At 35.1% G+C, this 18429-nt stretch overlaps 1 protein-coding gene across 2 annotated transcripts in view; it reads right to left on the reverse strand.

The window, feature by feature from the left end:
* BRINP3 (BMP/retinoic acid inducible neural specific 3) overlaps positions 1 to 18429 on the reverse strand; it is a 549556-nt gene that overhangs the window by 164709 nt on the left and 366418 nt on the right. For both annotated transcript variants that reach the window (XM_049868306.1, XM_049868307.1), the window contains one exon: positions 12511 to 12747. In XM_049868306.1, coding sequence (XP_049724263.1) covers positions 12511 to 12747 — 237 coding nt within the window. The remainder of the gene's footprint in view (positions 1 to 12510; positions 12748 to 18429) is intronic.

Raw genomic sequence — 18429 nt, forward strand, 5'->3', positions numbered from 1 at the left:
ATGAAATTTATACAACACAGTAGTTAAAATACAAAGTATTGAGTATACTGTATTAGAAGATTTTAACAAAGTCTATATGACCATTACGAGGTTATCATAGAAGATATTTGTGTACTCAGTACTGATGACCCTTTTTATAGCTTCTAATAATATATAATTGAAAAGAATAATAACTTTTATCAAAATGACTCAAGTGGGAGCATAAAGCGCACACAACCTAGAAAAGTTGACCTATATATTTTTTATAAAACTGATCATACTGTAGTCAGAAAAAAATTTCTGAATTCACATTATTATTTATAAGCCTCTGATTGCCACATGCTGTGTCTATATGAGAAAACAAACAGTAAAACATTTAATGAAGACACCATTTATTTTGTTTTTATGATATTGAATCAAAGCCTGGAATGATTTGTTTAAGACTAAACTGGATATTTGATTGAATTAATCACATAGTTTGACATGGAATAAATACAGATTATGATAGCTTTTGAACTAGCACATAAACATTTATATTGAGAGCTAAGCTTTCATAATAAATAAGTTCAAGCTAATGGAAGAAACATTGTATCTTTGTGTTCTGGCACATTTACGTATTCTATCATATCAGAAGAGCAATGCCTTACAGTTGTTCATGATCTTATTCAGATTTGAGTAACAGAGAAAAAGACAAAAAAGGAAAAAAAACCCAAATACCTGTGTAAAACAATACAATGTAACAGCACTGAAGCATTCAATTACTTTTCAAAATAAACCTATTGAAAAGATAATGGTGTTAACAGTCACTGTGACATCCTATGAGATACTGAATAAAGTAAATCAAACCAAATTCATGGACAATGTCCAGCCACACATACATTTTGTTATCTCATTCATCAATCAACATATGATATATAATGTGTCTACTATATATAGCACACTGCACTAGTTTTTGTGCAATGATACAAAGAAATATGATGCTCTCTAAGCTCAAGAAATGTTAAACTCTTTTCAGATAGTTGAGATGATGGCACTGAGCTAGGCATAGAAATGTATCAGGCCAACTGGAACAGGTAGAAATATTCGGCAGAGAGCCTTTTGGGATCCAAATCAGGAAGGATTACATAAAACACCTGCTTGGCACTTTACAGCCATCTTATTTCAAATGATGTTGAAAAATTAATTGAAGTACAGAATAAAATTTGGTAATGGCAAAGGTGATAGTCGTAATATATTAAATACTGGTATTGCCAGGCACTGATGAATAACAGGAGAACCCCTGACCAATGAAAATAGACAGCAGCAAAAAACATATTAGCTTTGCTAGGTCAGTCCAAAAACTGAATATCATCCAGGGTAATGGGGATAGCTGCACAGGACAGCCAATGAGCAGATTATCAAAATGAATTAAAAATATATAGATACGGTGCGAAATAAGACTGAGATTTGATATTTTGAAAAACTTGTGTTCTTTCCCCTACTCTTAGGTTCTGATTACCAATACCATTAAAAGTATTATGTTATAAATATAAGCACATGATTGCCAAAACAGCTTTACCCATGAGAAAGCAATATTGTATGTGATAACTTAAAAGGATATTATATCCAGTTCATCTAGTCTACATAAGATAATTTAATAATAAATGAAGCAGCTGAAATTTTAAATGATTTAATGACTAGTTAATGATCACAAAGTTTGTTTTATCTGATGTTCATCTATTTGGTTTGGATAAAATTATGGGTACAATGGATTGAATGTGTCAGAGTTCACTTAACCACACATATTTCTCCTTTTCCTGATAATTCGGAAGACTGTAAAACTTCATAAAGCAAGAACAAAACTTTTGTATAACCATCTGAGATTATTTGGTCAGATTATACAGATTATGATGTTTTCAGTCACTTGTACATGAAAAGCCATAAGTGGCTAGCATTTTGGCTGTCCAAAAATATTTTGGATTCTCTTTTCTTCTAGGTGCATGGTAAAATGGCATTCATTTTTCTATGCCCTATGAAATTAGGCTCAGCCATAGTGTGTGATTGGAGGTAATGTGTATTGCTTCCTGTCAGAAACAATAACAGCCAGTGGCAAGTCATCACACTCTTTTCCGCTGCCTCAATAAATAAGCCATTCCTGATGGTGACATTTTCTTCAGCCTGGGTCCAGGAACGAGGGCAATGCAGAACACATAGCCCAGCCAACCTGTGGTGAACACGTAGCACGAGCAAGAATTTTATTTTATTTGTATCTGAGATTTAGGAATTGTTTGTTTTTGCAGTTTTGCCAAGCCTATTCTGACCTATACAGCCATTGGAGCCTGAAATAGAGGGGAAGGGCAATGCTGAAAAGCACAAAAGTCTAAAGTTGGAGCATTGATTTAGTAGGCCTTGGTAGATATGAAGGACACTTTATCAAAGGCTGAAATGATGACAATCCATGTTAAACAGTGAGGGAAGGGCTGGTAAAATTGTTACCTGTGATAATTACGGAAGATGATCACGTACCCAATAAGCTCACAATGCCAGTGAAGTAGCTGTAAAATTGAATGTTACTTTTGTTGTTGTTTACTCCTGGCAATGTATGACAAGGTATTGTCATCTATCACAGTGACACATTACTCCAGAGGGCGGCTGTTCTGTTATCCCAAGTTCTGAAGTGAAGAGGCATAGAGAAGATGCCACAGTCAACTCCCAATGGACAAATGTTGTGAGGAAAAATAAACTTTAATGTCATAATCCTAAAAGAATTCTGGACTGCCCATTTTTTGTATCATTACCTAGATTTCTTACTAGATAAACAATTTCAAGATTATAAGGGAATTGGTAAGTTTGAAATCAGGAAGGAAAAGGAATTGAGAGGCCATGAACCAGGCACTATTGAAGGAAGCAACTGTTTCTCAACTCCGAATATTAAAATAAATGACTTAACTCAATCGCCAATTAAAACTCAGACCCATAGCAAGAATAAAATCCAATGTGTGGATTCCATGCTCTTTGTTAAGATCACTGACTAGATTAATTTGTCTTAAGGAGTATGTACAATAAAAGGAATCTAAAAAAATCTCACAACACAAATGAGCGAGGGAAGATGGGGGGATATGATGAAAAAGAAAAGAAAAATAGCAAATATGGGAACTATGCACACATAAAAAAACGAACAAAAAACAAAAGCCTGTAGTTGTGCCTTTTGGCCATGGAACTGATTGAATTCAGATGGTTAAAACACCAGGAGATTTTTGAGTTGTATTACCAAAGAAACCATGACTTCGAGATAAAAAGTTGTGAATTTTAAGATTTAAAATGGCCTTCGTACCTCAATATTTTGGCAGAGTGCAGGCTGAGAAAGATGTTCCCCAGGCATATTTTCCAATTCTCATCTCACATGTAGCAAAGGAAGATAATGGAATAGGAAGACTCATCCATATATTGGCGCTTGGGTTCACATTAAACAAGGGATAGGAAAGCTACCCCCAGGGAGAAAAACTGAGGATTTATCAAGGAATAAGGAGCCCTTCAGGCACAATAGTTAAGCACTCCTCTGCTAATCAAAAGGTTGGCCGTTTCAACCCAACAGTGTCTCTGTGGGAGAAAAGACCTGGTAATCTTCTCCAATAAAGATAACAGCCTAAGAAACCGTATGGGATAGTTCTACTCTGTCATACAGGGCTGTTACCATCAGAATTGACTCAGTGGCACACAACAATAACAATCAAGGAATACTCCCCATCCTCAGCTGGGACCCACAAAATGTCTTTCTAGTGGAATTCAGAGTTGTCACAAACTCAACTTTGCTTTGTGGCTCCCGCTCTCCCATTTTGTGAAGAGAAGTGCTTACTGTGGTTATCCTGACAATTTTACCTTGGTATATATGAGAAGCTGGACTATATGAAGAAGAACAGGGCATCAGGATTGGAGGAAGACTCATTAACAACCTGAGTTATGCAGATGACACAACCTTGCTTGCTGAAAGTGAAGAGGACTTGAAGCACTTACTAATGAAGATCAAAGACCACAGCCTTCAGTATGGGTTGCACCTCAACATAAAGAAAACAAAAATCCTCACAACTGGACCAATGAGCAACACCATGATAAACGGAGAAAAGATTGAAGTTGTCAAGGATTTCATTTTACTTGGATCCACAATCAACAGCCATGGAAGCAGCAGTCAAGAAATCAAAAGATGCATTGCATTGGGCAAATCTGCTGCAAAGGACCTCTTTAAAGTGTTGAAGAGCAAAGGTGTCACCTTGAAGACTAAGGGGCGCCTTACCCAAGTCATGGTATTTTCAATCTCATCATATGCATGTGAAAGCTGGACAATGAATAAAGAAGACCGAAGAATTGACGCCTTTGAATTGTGGTGTTGGCAAAGAATATTGAATATACCATGGACTGCCAAAAGAACCAACAAATCTGTCTTAGAAGGAGTACAACCAGAATGCTCCTTAGAATCAAGGATGGCGAGACTGTGTCTTACATACTTTGGACATGTTGTCAGGAGGGATCAGTCCCTGCAGAAGGACATCATGCTTGGCAGAGTACAGGGTCAGCGGAAAAGAGGAAGACCCTCAACAAAGTGGATTGACACAGTGGCTGCAACAATAAGCTCAAACATAACAACAATTGTAAGGATGGCGCAGGACGGGGCAGTGTTTCATTCTGTCATGCTACGAGTTGGAACTGACTGGACAGCACCTAACAACAACAAGAACATATGTCTGGGGTAGATACTTGTTTTTTTTTTTATTGTTGTTCATATATCTCTGAGTCAAAAGAAACCACATGTAGATTTGTTGAAAAGGCCACCAAGCCACAGCCCATTGAGCTGGACTTAGTTTTTTGTCCCTCTTGTGGTCAAAATAAGTGCATTCTGTACCTGAAAAGAGAAAGAAATTATATATCTCGTGGTCATAATGGTGGAATGTAGGGTCATTAAAGCATTTCACAAATAGGCTCTATTTCCAGGAAAATGGCAATAGATGCACTTCTTTCCTGCCCTTGAAAGTAGTCATGTATGACTTGTTTTGGAAGGCAGTGATGTGTTACTTTCAGAAAGTAACTTGAACACTTAATGCATGAATATTTTGCCATGTACTTTCTATCTGCCATGTTGTTTTTGTTGTTGTCATCCTTCCATTGAGTTAGACTCCGACTCATGGTGACCTCATGTACAACAGAATAGAATGCTGCCTGATCCTGAGCCATTCCCATGATCTGTTGTGGATCAGACCTTTGTGATCCATAGAGTCCTCATTAGCTGGTTTTTGGCAACAGATGGTCAGGCCTTTCTTCCTAGTCCACCTTAGCCTGGAAGCTCAGTGAAACATGTTTGGCATCACAGCAGCACACAAGGTTCTACTGACGGATGAGTGGTGGCTGTACATGAGGTACATTGGCTAGGAATCAAACTGAAGTCTCCTGCACAGAGATAAGAATTCTACCAACCACACAACCCTCCTCCCCCCCTTTTTACCATCAGGACTACATTTTTAGATGACAGCTGCTCTGTCTGCCTCATCCTGGGTGAGGGAAACATAGGTCAGAACCCACAACCAACACACAAGGGACAAAAGAAGAAAAAATAAACTCTTATGTTAAAATCCCAACATATTTTTGGGTTCTTTATTACTGCAGCATTACCTAGCTTTTCTTGCATGATAAATCACCTTGAATTGGTCTAATAGTGAAGGACAAATATTGGTTCATGTAACTGAAACTCTAGAATCAAGGTGGGCTTGAAGCACATGTTATTCTGCAGCTCAGTGATATAACCAGTGGGAGGAAATGTTTCTGCCTTGCATGGTCCAAACAACTTTTCATGACTGCGAGATGACTCTCTAATGCACTTATGACCATGTTCTCCTATTACATCTAAGAAGAAAATCTAATGGCTCTCCCTGTTGCTATTGTGGAAAAATAAGGAATCTTCTCCGTCCCTCTCCCCAGGTATTCCTAGGAAATAATTTCCTGTGTCTCAGTTCAGGACATATGGAAAACTGGAGAAACCCAGTTTTTCATATGTCCTGAAGTGATCTTTTTAGCCTGAGGGATGGTCCCCCATGATTGGCTTGCATTAATTAGTATGAACTCAATCCCATACATTTCATAATGCTAAGCATGGCAATGAGGGTTTCTCAAAGAAAATCTGAGATACTTTGCTGCCACAAAAAAAAAAAAACCTTTTGCCATCAAGTTGATTTCAACTCATAGCGACCCTGCAGGACAGAGTAGAACTGTACCATATGGTTTTCAAGGAGCAGTTTGTGGATTCGAACTGCTGATCTTTTGGTTAGCAGCCAAACTTTTAACCACTGTGCCACCAGGGCTCCACTTTGCTGTCATGGAATGAGAATGAACACTGAACAGCAAATACACTTTTATTAAAGCTTATATCAAGTAAAGTAGCCTGTTAGTTACAAGTCAAACGTTTTAGTCGGATATGTTAATTTTTCCTGGAAATTTTTTTTTTTCTGTAAACTAATGATATATCAGCTGAGGGATTTGCTGTTTTTGAGAAAGAATTAAGAACTGTTTACATAAACAAGTGGAAATAAATCATTATTTTTTTAAAGATTGTAATTCAAGCTATTTTAACTTTATAGTAAGTACTATAGCCTTCACGCATTTTACCATTACAGCATTAGAGTGTATCCATTTTGAGATGAAGTGTCAAGTGGAGAGTATGCTTTAAAATTAACACTTAGGTAATTCCCACTACAAGGTGGCCTCCAGATGCCATTCTTAGATCAGCAAATAAATATCCTCCCATTCACAAGGACATCATCCTGATAAAGACATATGATGACAGGCTATAAAATACATCTTAGATTTTCTATACACCAAGTGATAACATGATTTCTCCACAGAATAAAGATGTCATGTTGAAAAATTTCTAAATGATTTGTGCTTTTCATAAACCAAGACGTTTATGTTTTTCCTCAGACTATTGCTTGCAAGCATATCATCGTATTCCATAGCTATAACTTAAGTCATTAAGTTTCTCATTCATCCCGGGAAGAGTTGAGAATAATTTAGAAACATAGGTGAAAAAGATAATGTATCACCATCTATTTAGTGTTTCTGTATTTTTCTGGTAATTTTTGGTAAATGTTTGCAAAATCCAAACCAAAATGAACATTGCCTGTAATCATTTAGTTATATCTGTAAAACTCTAAGAACTTCAGTTTTCTTACGAAATAGGAGTTTTCGATCTGGATATCGGTAGAAGTTGTCCATAATTGGCAACAAAATTTGGGATTTGCTTCTAATTAAGTATGGACAGTTTTTGTTTGATTACTGCTTTTATAAAAATGCTTGTGAACTTTATTTTTTCTCCCACTATATTTTTATACATTTTTACCTACATATTGATCCTATATTCATTTTTTTAAATCAGTCAGTGTTACATTTATCCCATCAATACATCTGATTAAAAAACATTGATTTGTTTCCAAAAATATAAAAGTAAGGGATGAATAGATTTATTTAAATAGTGTTCTTGCAGCAGAAAATTATTTCTGGTTGCAAGATATGAAAACATAAATACATTCTATTTTGAAATCATCTGACATTTTTATTTGCAGGCAGTAACAGGTGTACTTTCCAGGGCTTGTCAATTATAGAACAAAATAACTGAAATATAAAAATAACTTAGAATTCTCTACTAATCCAATTTATTGATTGAATTTTATATTTGTTGAAAATACCAAACACACAGAAGAAAGAGAGTCATAAAAAAGGTTCTTCTTACCTAACAGAATTTATAGCTTATTTTGTTTCTTTTGTTACTAGCATTCAATTTGTTGCTGTATGCAGTCTGATTGACACGTTTCATGTTGTTATTTGTGTTTGAGGAAGAATTTCCTATATTCAGAGGAACACTGTGTTTTTTATAAAATAATAAATGGAAACTGATTTTTTCCTTAATTTCAACAAAATATTTTTTAAATAAGTTAATTCTTTGTAATTATTTTTTTTTTAATTTTCAAATTAAGTTGAATTAAACATTTTAAAGTAACCTAAAACTCTGCTCTATAACTATCTTTATTGTCTATTCAGAGAATAATTAGAGTCGAATTGCAGGCATATAGGTAAGGATTCAAAACTACTATCATATAAAAAATTCAGGAATCCCTAGCAGAAATATTTAAAGATTGGCACTTACACATAGTACCTCTGTTTTGCCAATCATCAGGGAAATAAAGTAAGCTAGTGCGATTCCTTGCAATCAAAGCACTTAGAATAAAGGTAATCAATTTCTAGCCACCCACCTCTTCTATATTAAAAATAAAGCAAACTTCTTAAAGGGTAGTCTGGCTATGCATGTGAAACCCTTTTAGGCCTGCAATTTTATCACTTCAATCTAGTGTAAGTGTAAAAATTTCTTCTAGTTTCTCTGTCCTGGAGTAGCAGCAATTTTTTTTTTTTAAATGTTATCTGGAGTGACCAGTCCCCGGAGAAGGACATCACGCTTGAGAAGTACAGGGTCAGCAGAAAAGAGGAAGACCCTCGATGAGATGGATTGGCACAGTGGCTGTAACAATGGGCTGAAACATGGCAATGGTTATGAGGATGGTGCAGGACCAGGCAGTGTTGCTCTGAGTTGAGAGTGACTCGAGAGTACCTAACAACAACAACAACAACAATCCTAGATTCTTAGCCAATATCTCTGCCTTGAATTAATAAATATGCCCCAGGGAAAACAGCTGTGGAAACAGAATGTCAACGCATTATTCTTTTTAGGGTTTTTCACATTTGCCTGTTTTGTTTTAAAGTCTCTCCCCCGGTGGGTACTTATTTCCTAAGAATTGAAAGTCTCTAATAAACTTCATTATACTTTCAAAGTATTTTGACCTACGTCTTTAGCATTCAGCACAATTTAAAATTCAGTAAATATGGTGTATTATAAGCATGCTGTTTAGGGCCACCGAGTCTACAGTTTTGTACCTCGCAGTCTCGACAACCACTGGAAGCTTTGCTTGTTTATTTTTCTCCCATCGATCACACTGTGGTGGGGCAATGCACAGTTCTCAGCTTCTAGACCAAACCAAGAATTGGCAAATGGTCACAGAAAAAAAAAAAAAAGCGACTACCAACTATAAAATCTCCCCAATCTCCAGCTTTTAATCCCCAGCTTATTCCAGAATCTTCTACCAGGAATTTTAGTACATTTAGTTTTTGTTGTTTCCATGCCCAGAATGTCTTTGAAAAATTATATGTATATAGTTTTCTAGTTACTGTCAATACAAGTATTGACCTTCTGCTATGTAATTCATCCTACATGGTGAGTAAGAGCAAGTAAACTGAGGCACTTGACTAAAGTAAAAATGGCTGCTTCAGAATTTGGGGTCCTGCTTCATCTTGCCTTTTTTTTTTTATAGTGCTTTAGGTGAAAGTTTACAGCTTATGTTAATTTCTCATACAAAAAATTTATACACATATTGTTATGTGACACTAGTTACAATCCCTGTAATGTGACAGCACGCTCCCTCTTTCCACCCCAGTTTCCTATGTCCATCCAACCAGCTCCTGTCCCTTTCTGCCTTCTCATCCTGCCTTGGGACAGGAACTGCCCATTTGGTCTTGTGTATCTGCTAGAACTAGGAAGCACAATCTTCATGAGTATTATTTTATGTTTTACAGTCTGGTCTAATCTTTGTCTGAAGAGTGGGCTTTGGGAATGGTTTTAGTTCTAGATTAACAGAGTGTCGAGGGGCCATGGCTTGCAGGGTTCCTCTAGTCTTAGTCAGACCATTAAGTACGATCTTTTTACTTGAATTTGAGTTCCGCACCCCACTTTTCTCCTGCTGTCAGTGACTCTCTGTTGTGTTCCCCGTCAGGACAGTCATTGGTGATAGCCAGGCATCATCTAGTTCTTCTAGTTTCAGGCTGATGGACCCTCTGTTTTATGTGGCTCATCTGTCTCTTTGGCTAATATTTTCTTTGTGTCTTTGGTGTTCTTCATTCTCCTTTGCTCCAAGTGGGTTGGGACCAATTGATGCATCTTAGATGGCCACTTGCAAGCTTTTAAGACCCCAGAATCCACTTACCAAAGACGCATGCAGAACATTTTCTTAATAAACTTTTTTATGCCAATTGACCTTGACGTCCCCCCAAAACTGTGGTCCCCAGACCCTAGCCCCTGTTACTCTGTCCCTCAAAGTGTTTCGTTGGGTTTAGGAAACTTCTTAGCTTTTGGTTTAGTCCATTTGTACTGACATCCCCTGTATTGTGTGTTATATTTCCCTTCACCTAAGATGATTCTTGGGTACTATCTAGTTAGTGAACTCCCCTTTCCCTCCCTCACCACCCTCGTAACCATCAAAGTTGTTCTTCTTTTAACATATGCAGACAACTGACTTATTTTTTAAGGCCTGTAACTACGCGAAAACTAAGAAAGTTTTCTCCTTTGCTCTGAGGATAAACTGAGAGGGTTAAACTGAGAGAATAACAGTAAACTACTTCACAGGAGCTACAAGACCATTCCTTAAACAATATCTCAGGAAGAAGGCCTTGATGCTGGCTCTTACCTAGGTCTCTTAGGCAACTGCTGACAAGAAAAATTTCACTTAAGCAAGCTGTTTCTAAGAGAGAATGTCCTGCAACCTCTCCTCTCCCAGCCCCACTTCCAGTAACCTGCCTTGTGTTAATCTAAGTTTGTAATGTCCAATCAAAACAGCACATCTCAAGTTCTTTGTTGTCACCTTTTAAAAGGTCTCTGCAGCCTCACCATTTTGGAAGCGTTTGTTCACCTTGTTAAATCAGATGTTCTCCCCAGTCTGGACTGTTATCGAACCTACAATAAACCTCCTTACTTTACTTCAATGGAGTAAGCGTTTATTATTCTTAGATGCTGGAAACAAAATATCAAATGCTCATTCAGTGATTTTTTTTCAGAAAAAAAAAATAGCATATCTATTTGGTTCCCCAAATTTGAGAGTTGGGAAGATTCACTCATCTAGCATATCATACATTGTGATATGTAGATTGAAGTTTTTTTTTTTTTTTTAATTTAACTCTGTGATAGTTACCATATAATGAAATTTATCTAAAAGTTCAAGATGTCACAATTTTTTAAAAAATATCAGATGGTTTTTTATGACTTGCACATGATAGTTGACTAATGAATAATTTTTGACAATTAAATTGGGAAAAGAAGAATCTGAGCAAAGAAATTCATGAGGTTTTCCAACAATGACAAAGGCTAAGGGCCTTTGATTCTAGACAGTTTCTTTTTTTCTATTTATATAGGTAGAAAAACTACTAAAATTGAGAAGGATTATTTACCAGACACTATTTTTTGGGTTATTTAGTTTGGAGCTCCAGTTGTATACTGGTTAAGAGCTCAGCTGCTAACCAAAAGGTCAACAGTTCAAATCCACGAGCTGCTTCCGAGTCAGTCCTGCTCTGTCCTATAGCGTCATTATGAGTCAGAATCAGCTTGATAGCAGTGGGTTTGGTTTTTCGGTTTTTTATTTTTATTGGAATATATTTGAACAAAACCTAAATCTAGTAACTCTTTTTAAATCTATTTACTTACTCTTTTAATCTGTAATTTGGTGATTCTACCCATCAAAAAGACAGTGCTTGGTTAAACCATTAATTGTGGTTTTAAGAAAGAACATACATGGTCATACATTATATCACTTTTTCAGTGTGTTTAGTTAAATGAATCACCAGAAGAATTATAGTATTCAAACACATAAATCTGATCTCTTAGTTAAAACCTCTTTACCCATGTGAAAGTTAGTCATGTCCAACTCTTTTGACTCAATGTTACATAATGGTATTTTCCACACTCTTGGGATTTTTATTATTCTTTTATGATGAGTCGGATTACATTTGTTGCTTTCATTTTTTTAAAATGTTATGGCATCTTTTACTTTAATATTTTATTATTTTAAGTTCAATACTTATTAAATGTAGACTCTTACAGGTTATCTAGTCAATAAAAATATTGATAATACAACCATGCACTCCTAAAAATTCAGAAATAACAAATAGCAAAACCACAGACTACTAATAAATCAGAATGTATCCAAATGTGATTATAGAAGTACAACGTTAAGTGAAGGTGGCCACTCATGAGATTCATGTTATTGTAAACAATACATAGGACAAACTCTCTCTGGATTTTGTTTCAAAAGTGAAACTCTGGGGCCACTAGAAGAGCCCAGAGATGTCAGAGGGATCAGATGGTAAATTATTGTATCGAAAAAGGGAAGGGCTTTCTTTGATAAATGACTAATACATCAGCTCAAGAGCAGACTAGGTTCTAGTGCCAGAAGCATGCAGCAATACATGAAGCACCAGATATAAAAAAAAAAAAAAAAAAATTATGCACCCGGTAAAATACTGAATAACCAGTGATGACAACAATTTGAATGTCCATCTAAAAGATAAATAATAAAATAAAATCCCTTTTAAGTACGCAAAAATTTCTTCTACAAAGGTAAAATAGTCTCTCCAATACAGTTTTTTGTTTGTTTCTTTGCCAAAGATTCAGATTGTGCATCAAAATATATGTCTTACCTGAATCCTCAAAGTCACTGTTGTAAGCTTTCCAGGTTTCAGTTATTCGAAGAAGGTTCTCTTCCATGGCTTGAATGTCCATGGAGGGGCAATTGCATTCTGGAAATTTGGGGCTGCACTGACACCAGCAGTCATTGTCCTTGCAGATAAACTCTCCTTCTGAATTACAAGCAATGTAGCTCAAAGCTGCTTGTACAAAACGCTCCTGAAGATAATCTGGGAGGAGTACCTGAAGCCCTTAAAGAACAAAACGAAGCAAGCAAATATGTTTTTTTTTTTTTAAGAATAAAAGTAAAATACTTTTTACCATATTTAGTAAGAATATTAGAAAAAATTAGTATATTTAAATATGAACTTCTGTGTATTTTTAAATTATCCTTGGGGATGATCTAAGTAAAAAAAAAAATTACAAATATTTATAGTCTTTTTCAACATATGATGACTGCAAGCACTATTCAAAAAATTCCATTACTTTTCTAGATGCAAGTTTGGAGAAGTTGCTATTGCTTAGAAAAACTATTAAAAATGAAAATAATGGTATTAAATTAATACTCGAGGGATTTGTAAGTTTTATGATATTTCAGGAAAAATTATAGTTTTGATTTCACCTTTTCAAGATATATTCACAAACTTAATAAAAAGACTAAATATCCAAACTAATCAGTAGATAAAAATAGATATAGAATTAAGGGTAAAATTGGTCAACACCAAATTGCTGTCTACCATAAAATTGAATTTCTACAATTTTGACAACTTACTTTTCTAAAAACAAACACAAAAATCAATTTTTCAACCCTTCATCATTATTTGTGAGGTCAGTTTAATAAAAATCAGTAATTAACATTTAGGAAAAACAATCTTCTTTGCAAACACCTTGACAATTAAACCTATCTCATTCTTTCAGATTAACTCTCCAATATGTTGATCAGGAAAAGTACTCTTAGCACATGTATCTTCACTTTTACTAATTTCAATTTCAAGTCATATAAAAATATTTATTGAGTGCTTCCACTTGAAAGAGAATTGCTAGGTAAGATGCAAGATATGGAGATGGCTAAGAAGTATTTCTTGCTCTAATGGTATTTGCAGTATCTATAGGAAAAATAAAAGAAGTAATTATACAGTAATATGATACACATATTTTTATGATACATATATATAAAAGTTATTAAATATGTAGCAATATATAATACATATTTAATAACTTTTAGAATAGAAGCACACATAATTCACTAAGTGTAACTAATTAGCTAAGCTATCAGGTTCACCAGATTAAGAAAAATTATTTGACACATGAATAGTTTTCAACTATCAGAGATAAACTGTTCATGCAAAGAATGATATATTAGCAAAATCAAACACAAAGAGTTGGGTATATTTTAAAATTAACAACTAATACTATTGTTTCAATGCGCATGGCTATAAAAATGCAATGCATAAGTTGATTAGAAAAATGAATTAAGAGTCATGTGATTGAAGGACCTGTATCAGTTAGGTATATGGAATTAATTCACTAAGATTAAAAAATTGTTTTAAGAATAGGGTACTATGAGTGGTACTTATTTGAAAGCAGAAGGTATAAAGAAAAGAGATTTGTTTCCAAGATAATTAAACAGAGTTAAACTAGGGAAATGGTTATGGAAAGGCATTTAAGATGATAGGAGAGGGGGACTGGCAATCTACTTGGTGGCACTTTATGTAAGGATGGAAAATGTGTCAAATGATTTAGAGGAATAAAGTGACAAAACAAGAAATATTCCTAAATGTCTTCTAGTTCTATTGGTCATCACATTACTGTACACTTCAAAAGTACCTACTGATTTCTTCTGAAAATCCCCTTTTATTGCTAAAAAACAGACTGAATAAATCAGTCTCTGTTAAAACGGAACCCAGAAATCAGTATAAACTGTGTGTGGATCAGGTACATGGAAATTCTTGATATATTTGAACCTTAATTTTACAGAAAATAAAAAGTAATTCAGAGAAGTCAAGTAGCATTAAGGAAATCATAAGATAAATTATTTCATTGCAACTTTGTGCCTGCAAGGATGATAGTGTTTTTGCAGAAATAGCGAAGACTGGAGAAGTAATTTGGGCAGGTTAGATTGGTGGCAAGAAAGGATGACTTCAGTTTTACACACGTAAGCATTCCTGCTACAGTGATATAAATACATTCCTAAAAGCAAGAAACTGACCTTCTGTAAAATGGACTAAAAATAAAGCTTTGGGAAAAGAGGTCCAAGGATAGACCACACAAAACTTTGTACTTTTAGAATTATGCCAGTAACATAAATAATAATTGATACCTAGAGACATAACTTGAATTGCTTTGCAGACAATTCAGAAATTCAGAGTGGCCGGGGGCTACCCTTGGAAATTAAAATTTATGTAAGAAACAATAGGGTAGAAATACTGACACTGTAATTACAGCTGGTGTAGATGGTGCTGAGAACATAATTAAGGAACCAGAGCTCTGAGCCTATAGAGTTTCTGAGAAAGCTAGCAGGTAAAGCAGGACAACTGCTACAAGCTGAGAACCACAGAGTAAAATATGGATGTTTCCAGTATCAGAGGACTAGTACGTTACGAATCAGCCCTCTCACTGGAAACAACTAAAAATATGGACAAAATTTGAGAAATAATCTGTGTAAAGTAGTCAGTAGGTCAGTAAGGCAGTTAGAATTCTGGAGTTTAGCCAGGTGAGCAGGAAAAGCTTTGAAATGTTGAATCAGACCTGGTGTAGCTACACAAGGAGTAAAAAACAAATGAACCAAAATAAAAAATCACCTTGTCTTCTCTAGGTCTAAAGCCTAATTTCACTTGGCTCTATTCAAAATGAATTAATTTACTACCTACTGGAGACAAAAGAAAATCCTCTCTGAGGGAAGATAACATCATCAAGAATTTTAAATTATTTTACAAATTTTCATATACAGCCTCAAGAATTAAATAAAAATGAGTATATAAAATGATAAAAATAGGTGTTAGTAACTTGGCCATTGGATACTTAGATAAAGAAACTATCAATCAGATATTATAGATTAATTTCAATCACATAATGAAAAGTTAAATGACAAGATGGACAATTCTGGCAGAGAACTGAAAATTATAAAAAAACACAAAATGGAAATTATACAAATATAGAACATAAATTGTTAAGAAGCACTGATAGTTATAACAGCAGACTAGACATAGCTGAAGAGATAATTAATAAATTGAAATATGTCAGAAAAATTACGGACATAGAATAATGAAAAGGCAATAAGATGTAAAGATACATGAGTCAAGGCAGAAAGATTTAAAACATATTTAATAGGAACCACAGAATAAGAGGAAAGAGAGAGAAGAAGTAATATTTGTTAAACAAATATATAAGGATTTACAAAACTGATGAGGGATATCAAGAAAACTATCAAGCCATTTGCATCACACAGACGCATTGTAGCAAGGCAATCAGTATTCAATTACAATATTTAAGTAACAAATGAGTTTCAAAACTGTTTTCCTTGTTGATTAGCTAAAATAGCTTTGCACAACTAAGCACTCCCCTGGACATCACAGGTTGCCATCTAAAATTTCCATCATATAGTAAATATACCCAAAGTAGAAACTTTCTGGTGGCTTATATAAATGTATATGTAAATAAAAATATTACCTCAAATTCATCACATTTCTATGGACCTAATGGTTTTAATCCTAGTGATTTGGCACCTAATATCGTCTTCTAAAAATTGTACATGAAAAAGTTCTCCTTTAGCATTTTATGTCTACACGCATGTATTTCCTCCTTAAACTCATAATTTCATTCCAGTTTCTTTACATATTTTGTATTTTATACTAATATATTTTTACTCATAACATCTTTCCTTTATTATAGGAAAGATCATCTCTACAAAGAAAAATAACTTGTGGTGTACATATATTTCTCCTAATAAATATAAATAATATAAAATATTAATAAGAAACACTGAATATAATTTTCTTAGAATGAAATTCTTTAAAATAAAAATAAATTTTCTTCTGAATTAAATTATCATTACCATTGTGAGTACTATCCATGAAGAGAATTAAATGTATCATGAACATTGGAAAATAATTTATAAACACAAATGTAACGTATTTCTTGAAAACACATGAGTTTATTGAAAGACTGCAGCTTTTATTGTTAATTAGTTTCTCTCTCTCTCTATATATATACATATTTTTTACTTTGTGTTTTTTTTTTTTTTTTTTTAATTTTGCTAGAATGTCACCTGTATTGTTGTTAGGTGCCCTCAAGTTGATTCTGATAGCGACATAATGCACAACAGAATGAGACATGGCCTGGTCCTGCACCATCCTTACAATTGTTGTTATGCTTGAGCTCATAGATGCAGCCATTGTGTCAATACACCTCGTTGGGAGTCTTCCTCTCTTCTGTTGACCCTGTAATTTGCCAAGCATGATGTCCTTCTCCAGGGACTGATCACTCCTGACAACATGTCCAAAGTATGTAAGACACAGTCTCGCCATCCTTGCTTCTAAAGAGCATTCTGGTTGGACTTCTTCTAAGACAGATTTGTTTGTTCTTTTGGCAGTCCATGGTATATTCAATATTTTTTGCCAATACCACAATTCAAAGGCATCAATTCTTCTTCGGTCTTCCTTATTCATTGCCTAGTTTTCAGGATCCATCTTACACAAGCAATGATATCCTTGGTTCCACGTCCTCTTCTGAAACCGTCTTGAACTTCTGGCAGTTTCCGGTCAATATACTGCTGCAGCCATTTTTGAATGATCTTCAGCAAAATTTTGCTTACGTGTGATATTAATGATATTATTCTATAATTTCCACATTTGGTTGGATCACCTTTCTTGGGAATAGGCATAAACATGGATCTCTTCCAGTCAGTTGGCCAGGAAGCTGTCTTCCATATGTCTTGGCATAGATGACGGAGCACCTCCAGCACCGCATCTGTTTGTTGAAACATCTCAATTGATATTCCATCAATTCCTGGAGACTTGTTTTTCACCAATGCCTTCAAAGCAGTTTAGACTTCTTCCTTCAGTACCATCGGTTCCTGATCGTATGCCACCTCTTGAAATGGTTGAATATCGACTAATTATTTTTGCTATAATGACTGTGTATTCTTTCCATCTTCTTTTGATGCTTCCTGCATTGTTTAATATTTTCCCCATGGAATCTTTCACTATTGCAACTTGAGGCTTGAATGTTTTCTTCAGTTCTTTCAGCTTGAGAAATGCCAAACATGTTCTTCCCTTTTGGTTTTCCATCTCCACTCTTTTCACGTGTCATTATAATACTTTACTTTGTCTTCTCCAGAGGGCTTTTGAAATCTTCTGTTGAATTCTTTTACTTCATCAATTCTTCCTTTTGCTTTAGCTGCTCGACGCTCAAGAGAAAGTTTCAGAGTCTCCTCTGACATCCATCTTGGTCTTTTCTTTCTTTCCTGTCTTTTCAGTGACCTCTTGCTTTCTTCATGGAAGATGTCATTCCACAACTCGTCTGGTCTGCAGTCACTAGTGTTCAATGCATCAAATCTATTCTTGAGATGGTCTCTAAATTCAGGTGGGATATACTCAAGGTCATATCTTGGCTCTCGTGGACTTGCTCTGATTTTCTTCAGTTTCAGCTTGAGCTTACATACGAGCAATTGATGGTCTGTTCCACAGTTGGCCCCTGGCCTTGTTCTGACTGATGATATTGAGCTTTTCCATCGTCTCTTTCCACAAATGTAGTCAACTTGATTTCTCTGTGTTCCATTTGGAGAGGCCCCTGTGTATAGTCACTGTTTATGTTGGTGAAAGAAGGTATTTGCAATGAAGAAGTCATTGGTCTTGCAAAATTCTATCATTCCATCTCTGGCATTGTTTCTATCACCAAGGCCATATTTTCCAACTTCTGATCCTTCTTCTTTG

This window comes from Elephas maximus, chromosome 24 (genome assembly GCF_024166365.1).
Source record: "Elephas maximus indicus isolate mEleMax1 chromosome 24, mEleMax1 primary haplotype, whole genome shotgun sequence".
Taxonomy (NCBI): domain Eukaryota; kingdom Metazoa; phylum Chordata; class Mammalia; order Proboscidea; family Elephantidae; genus Elephas; species Elephas maximus.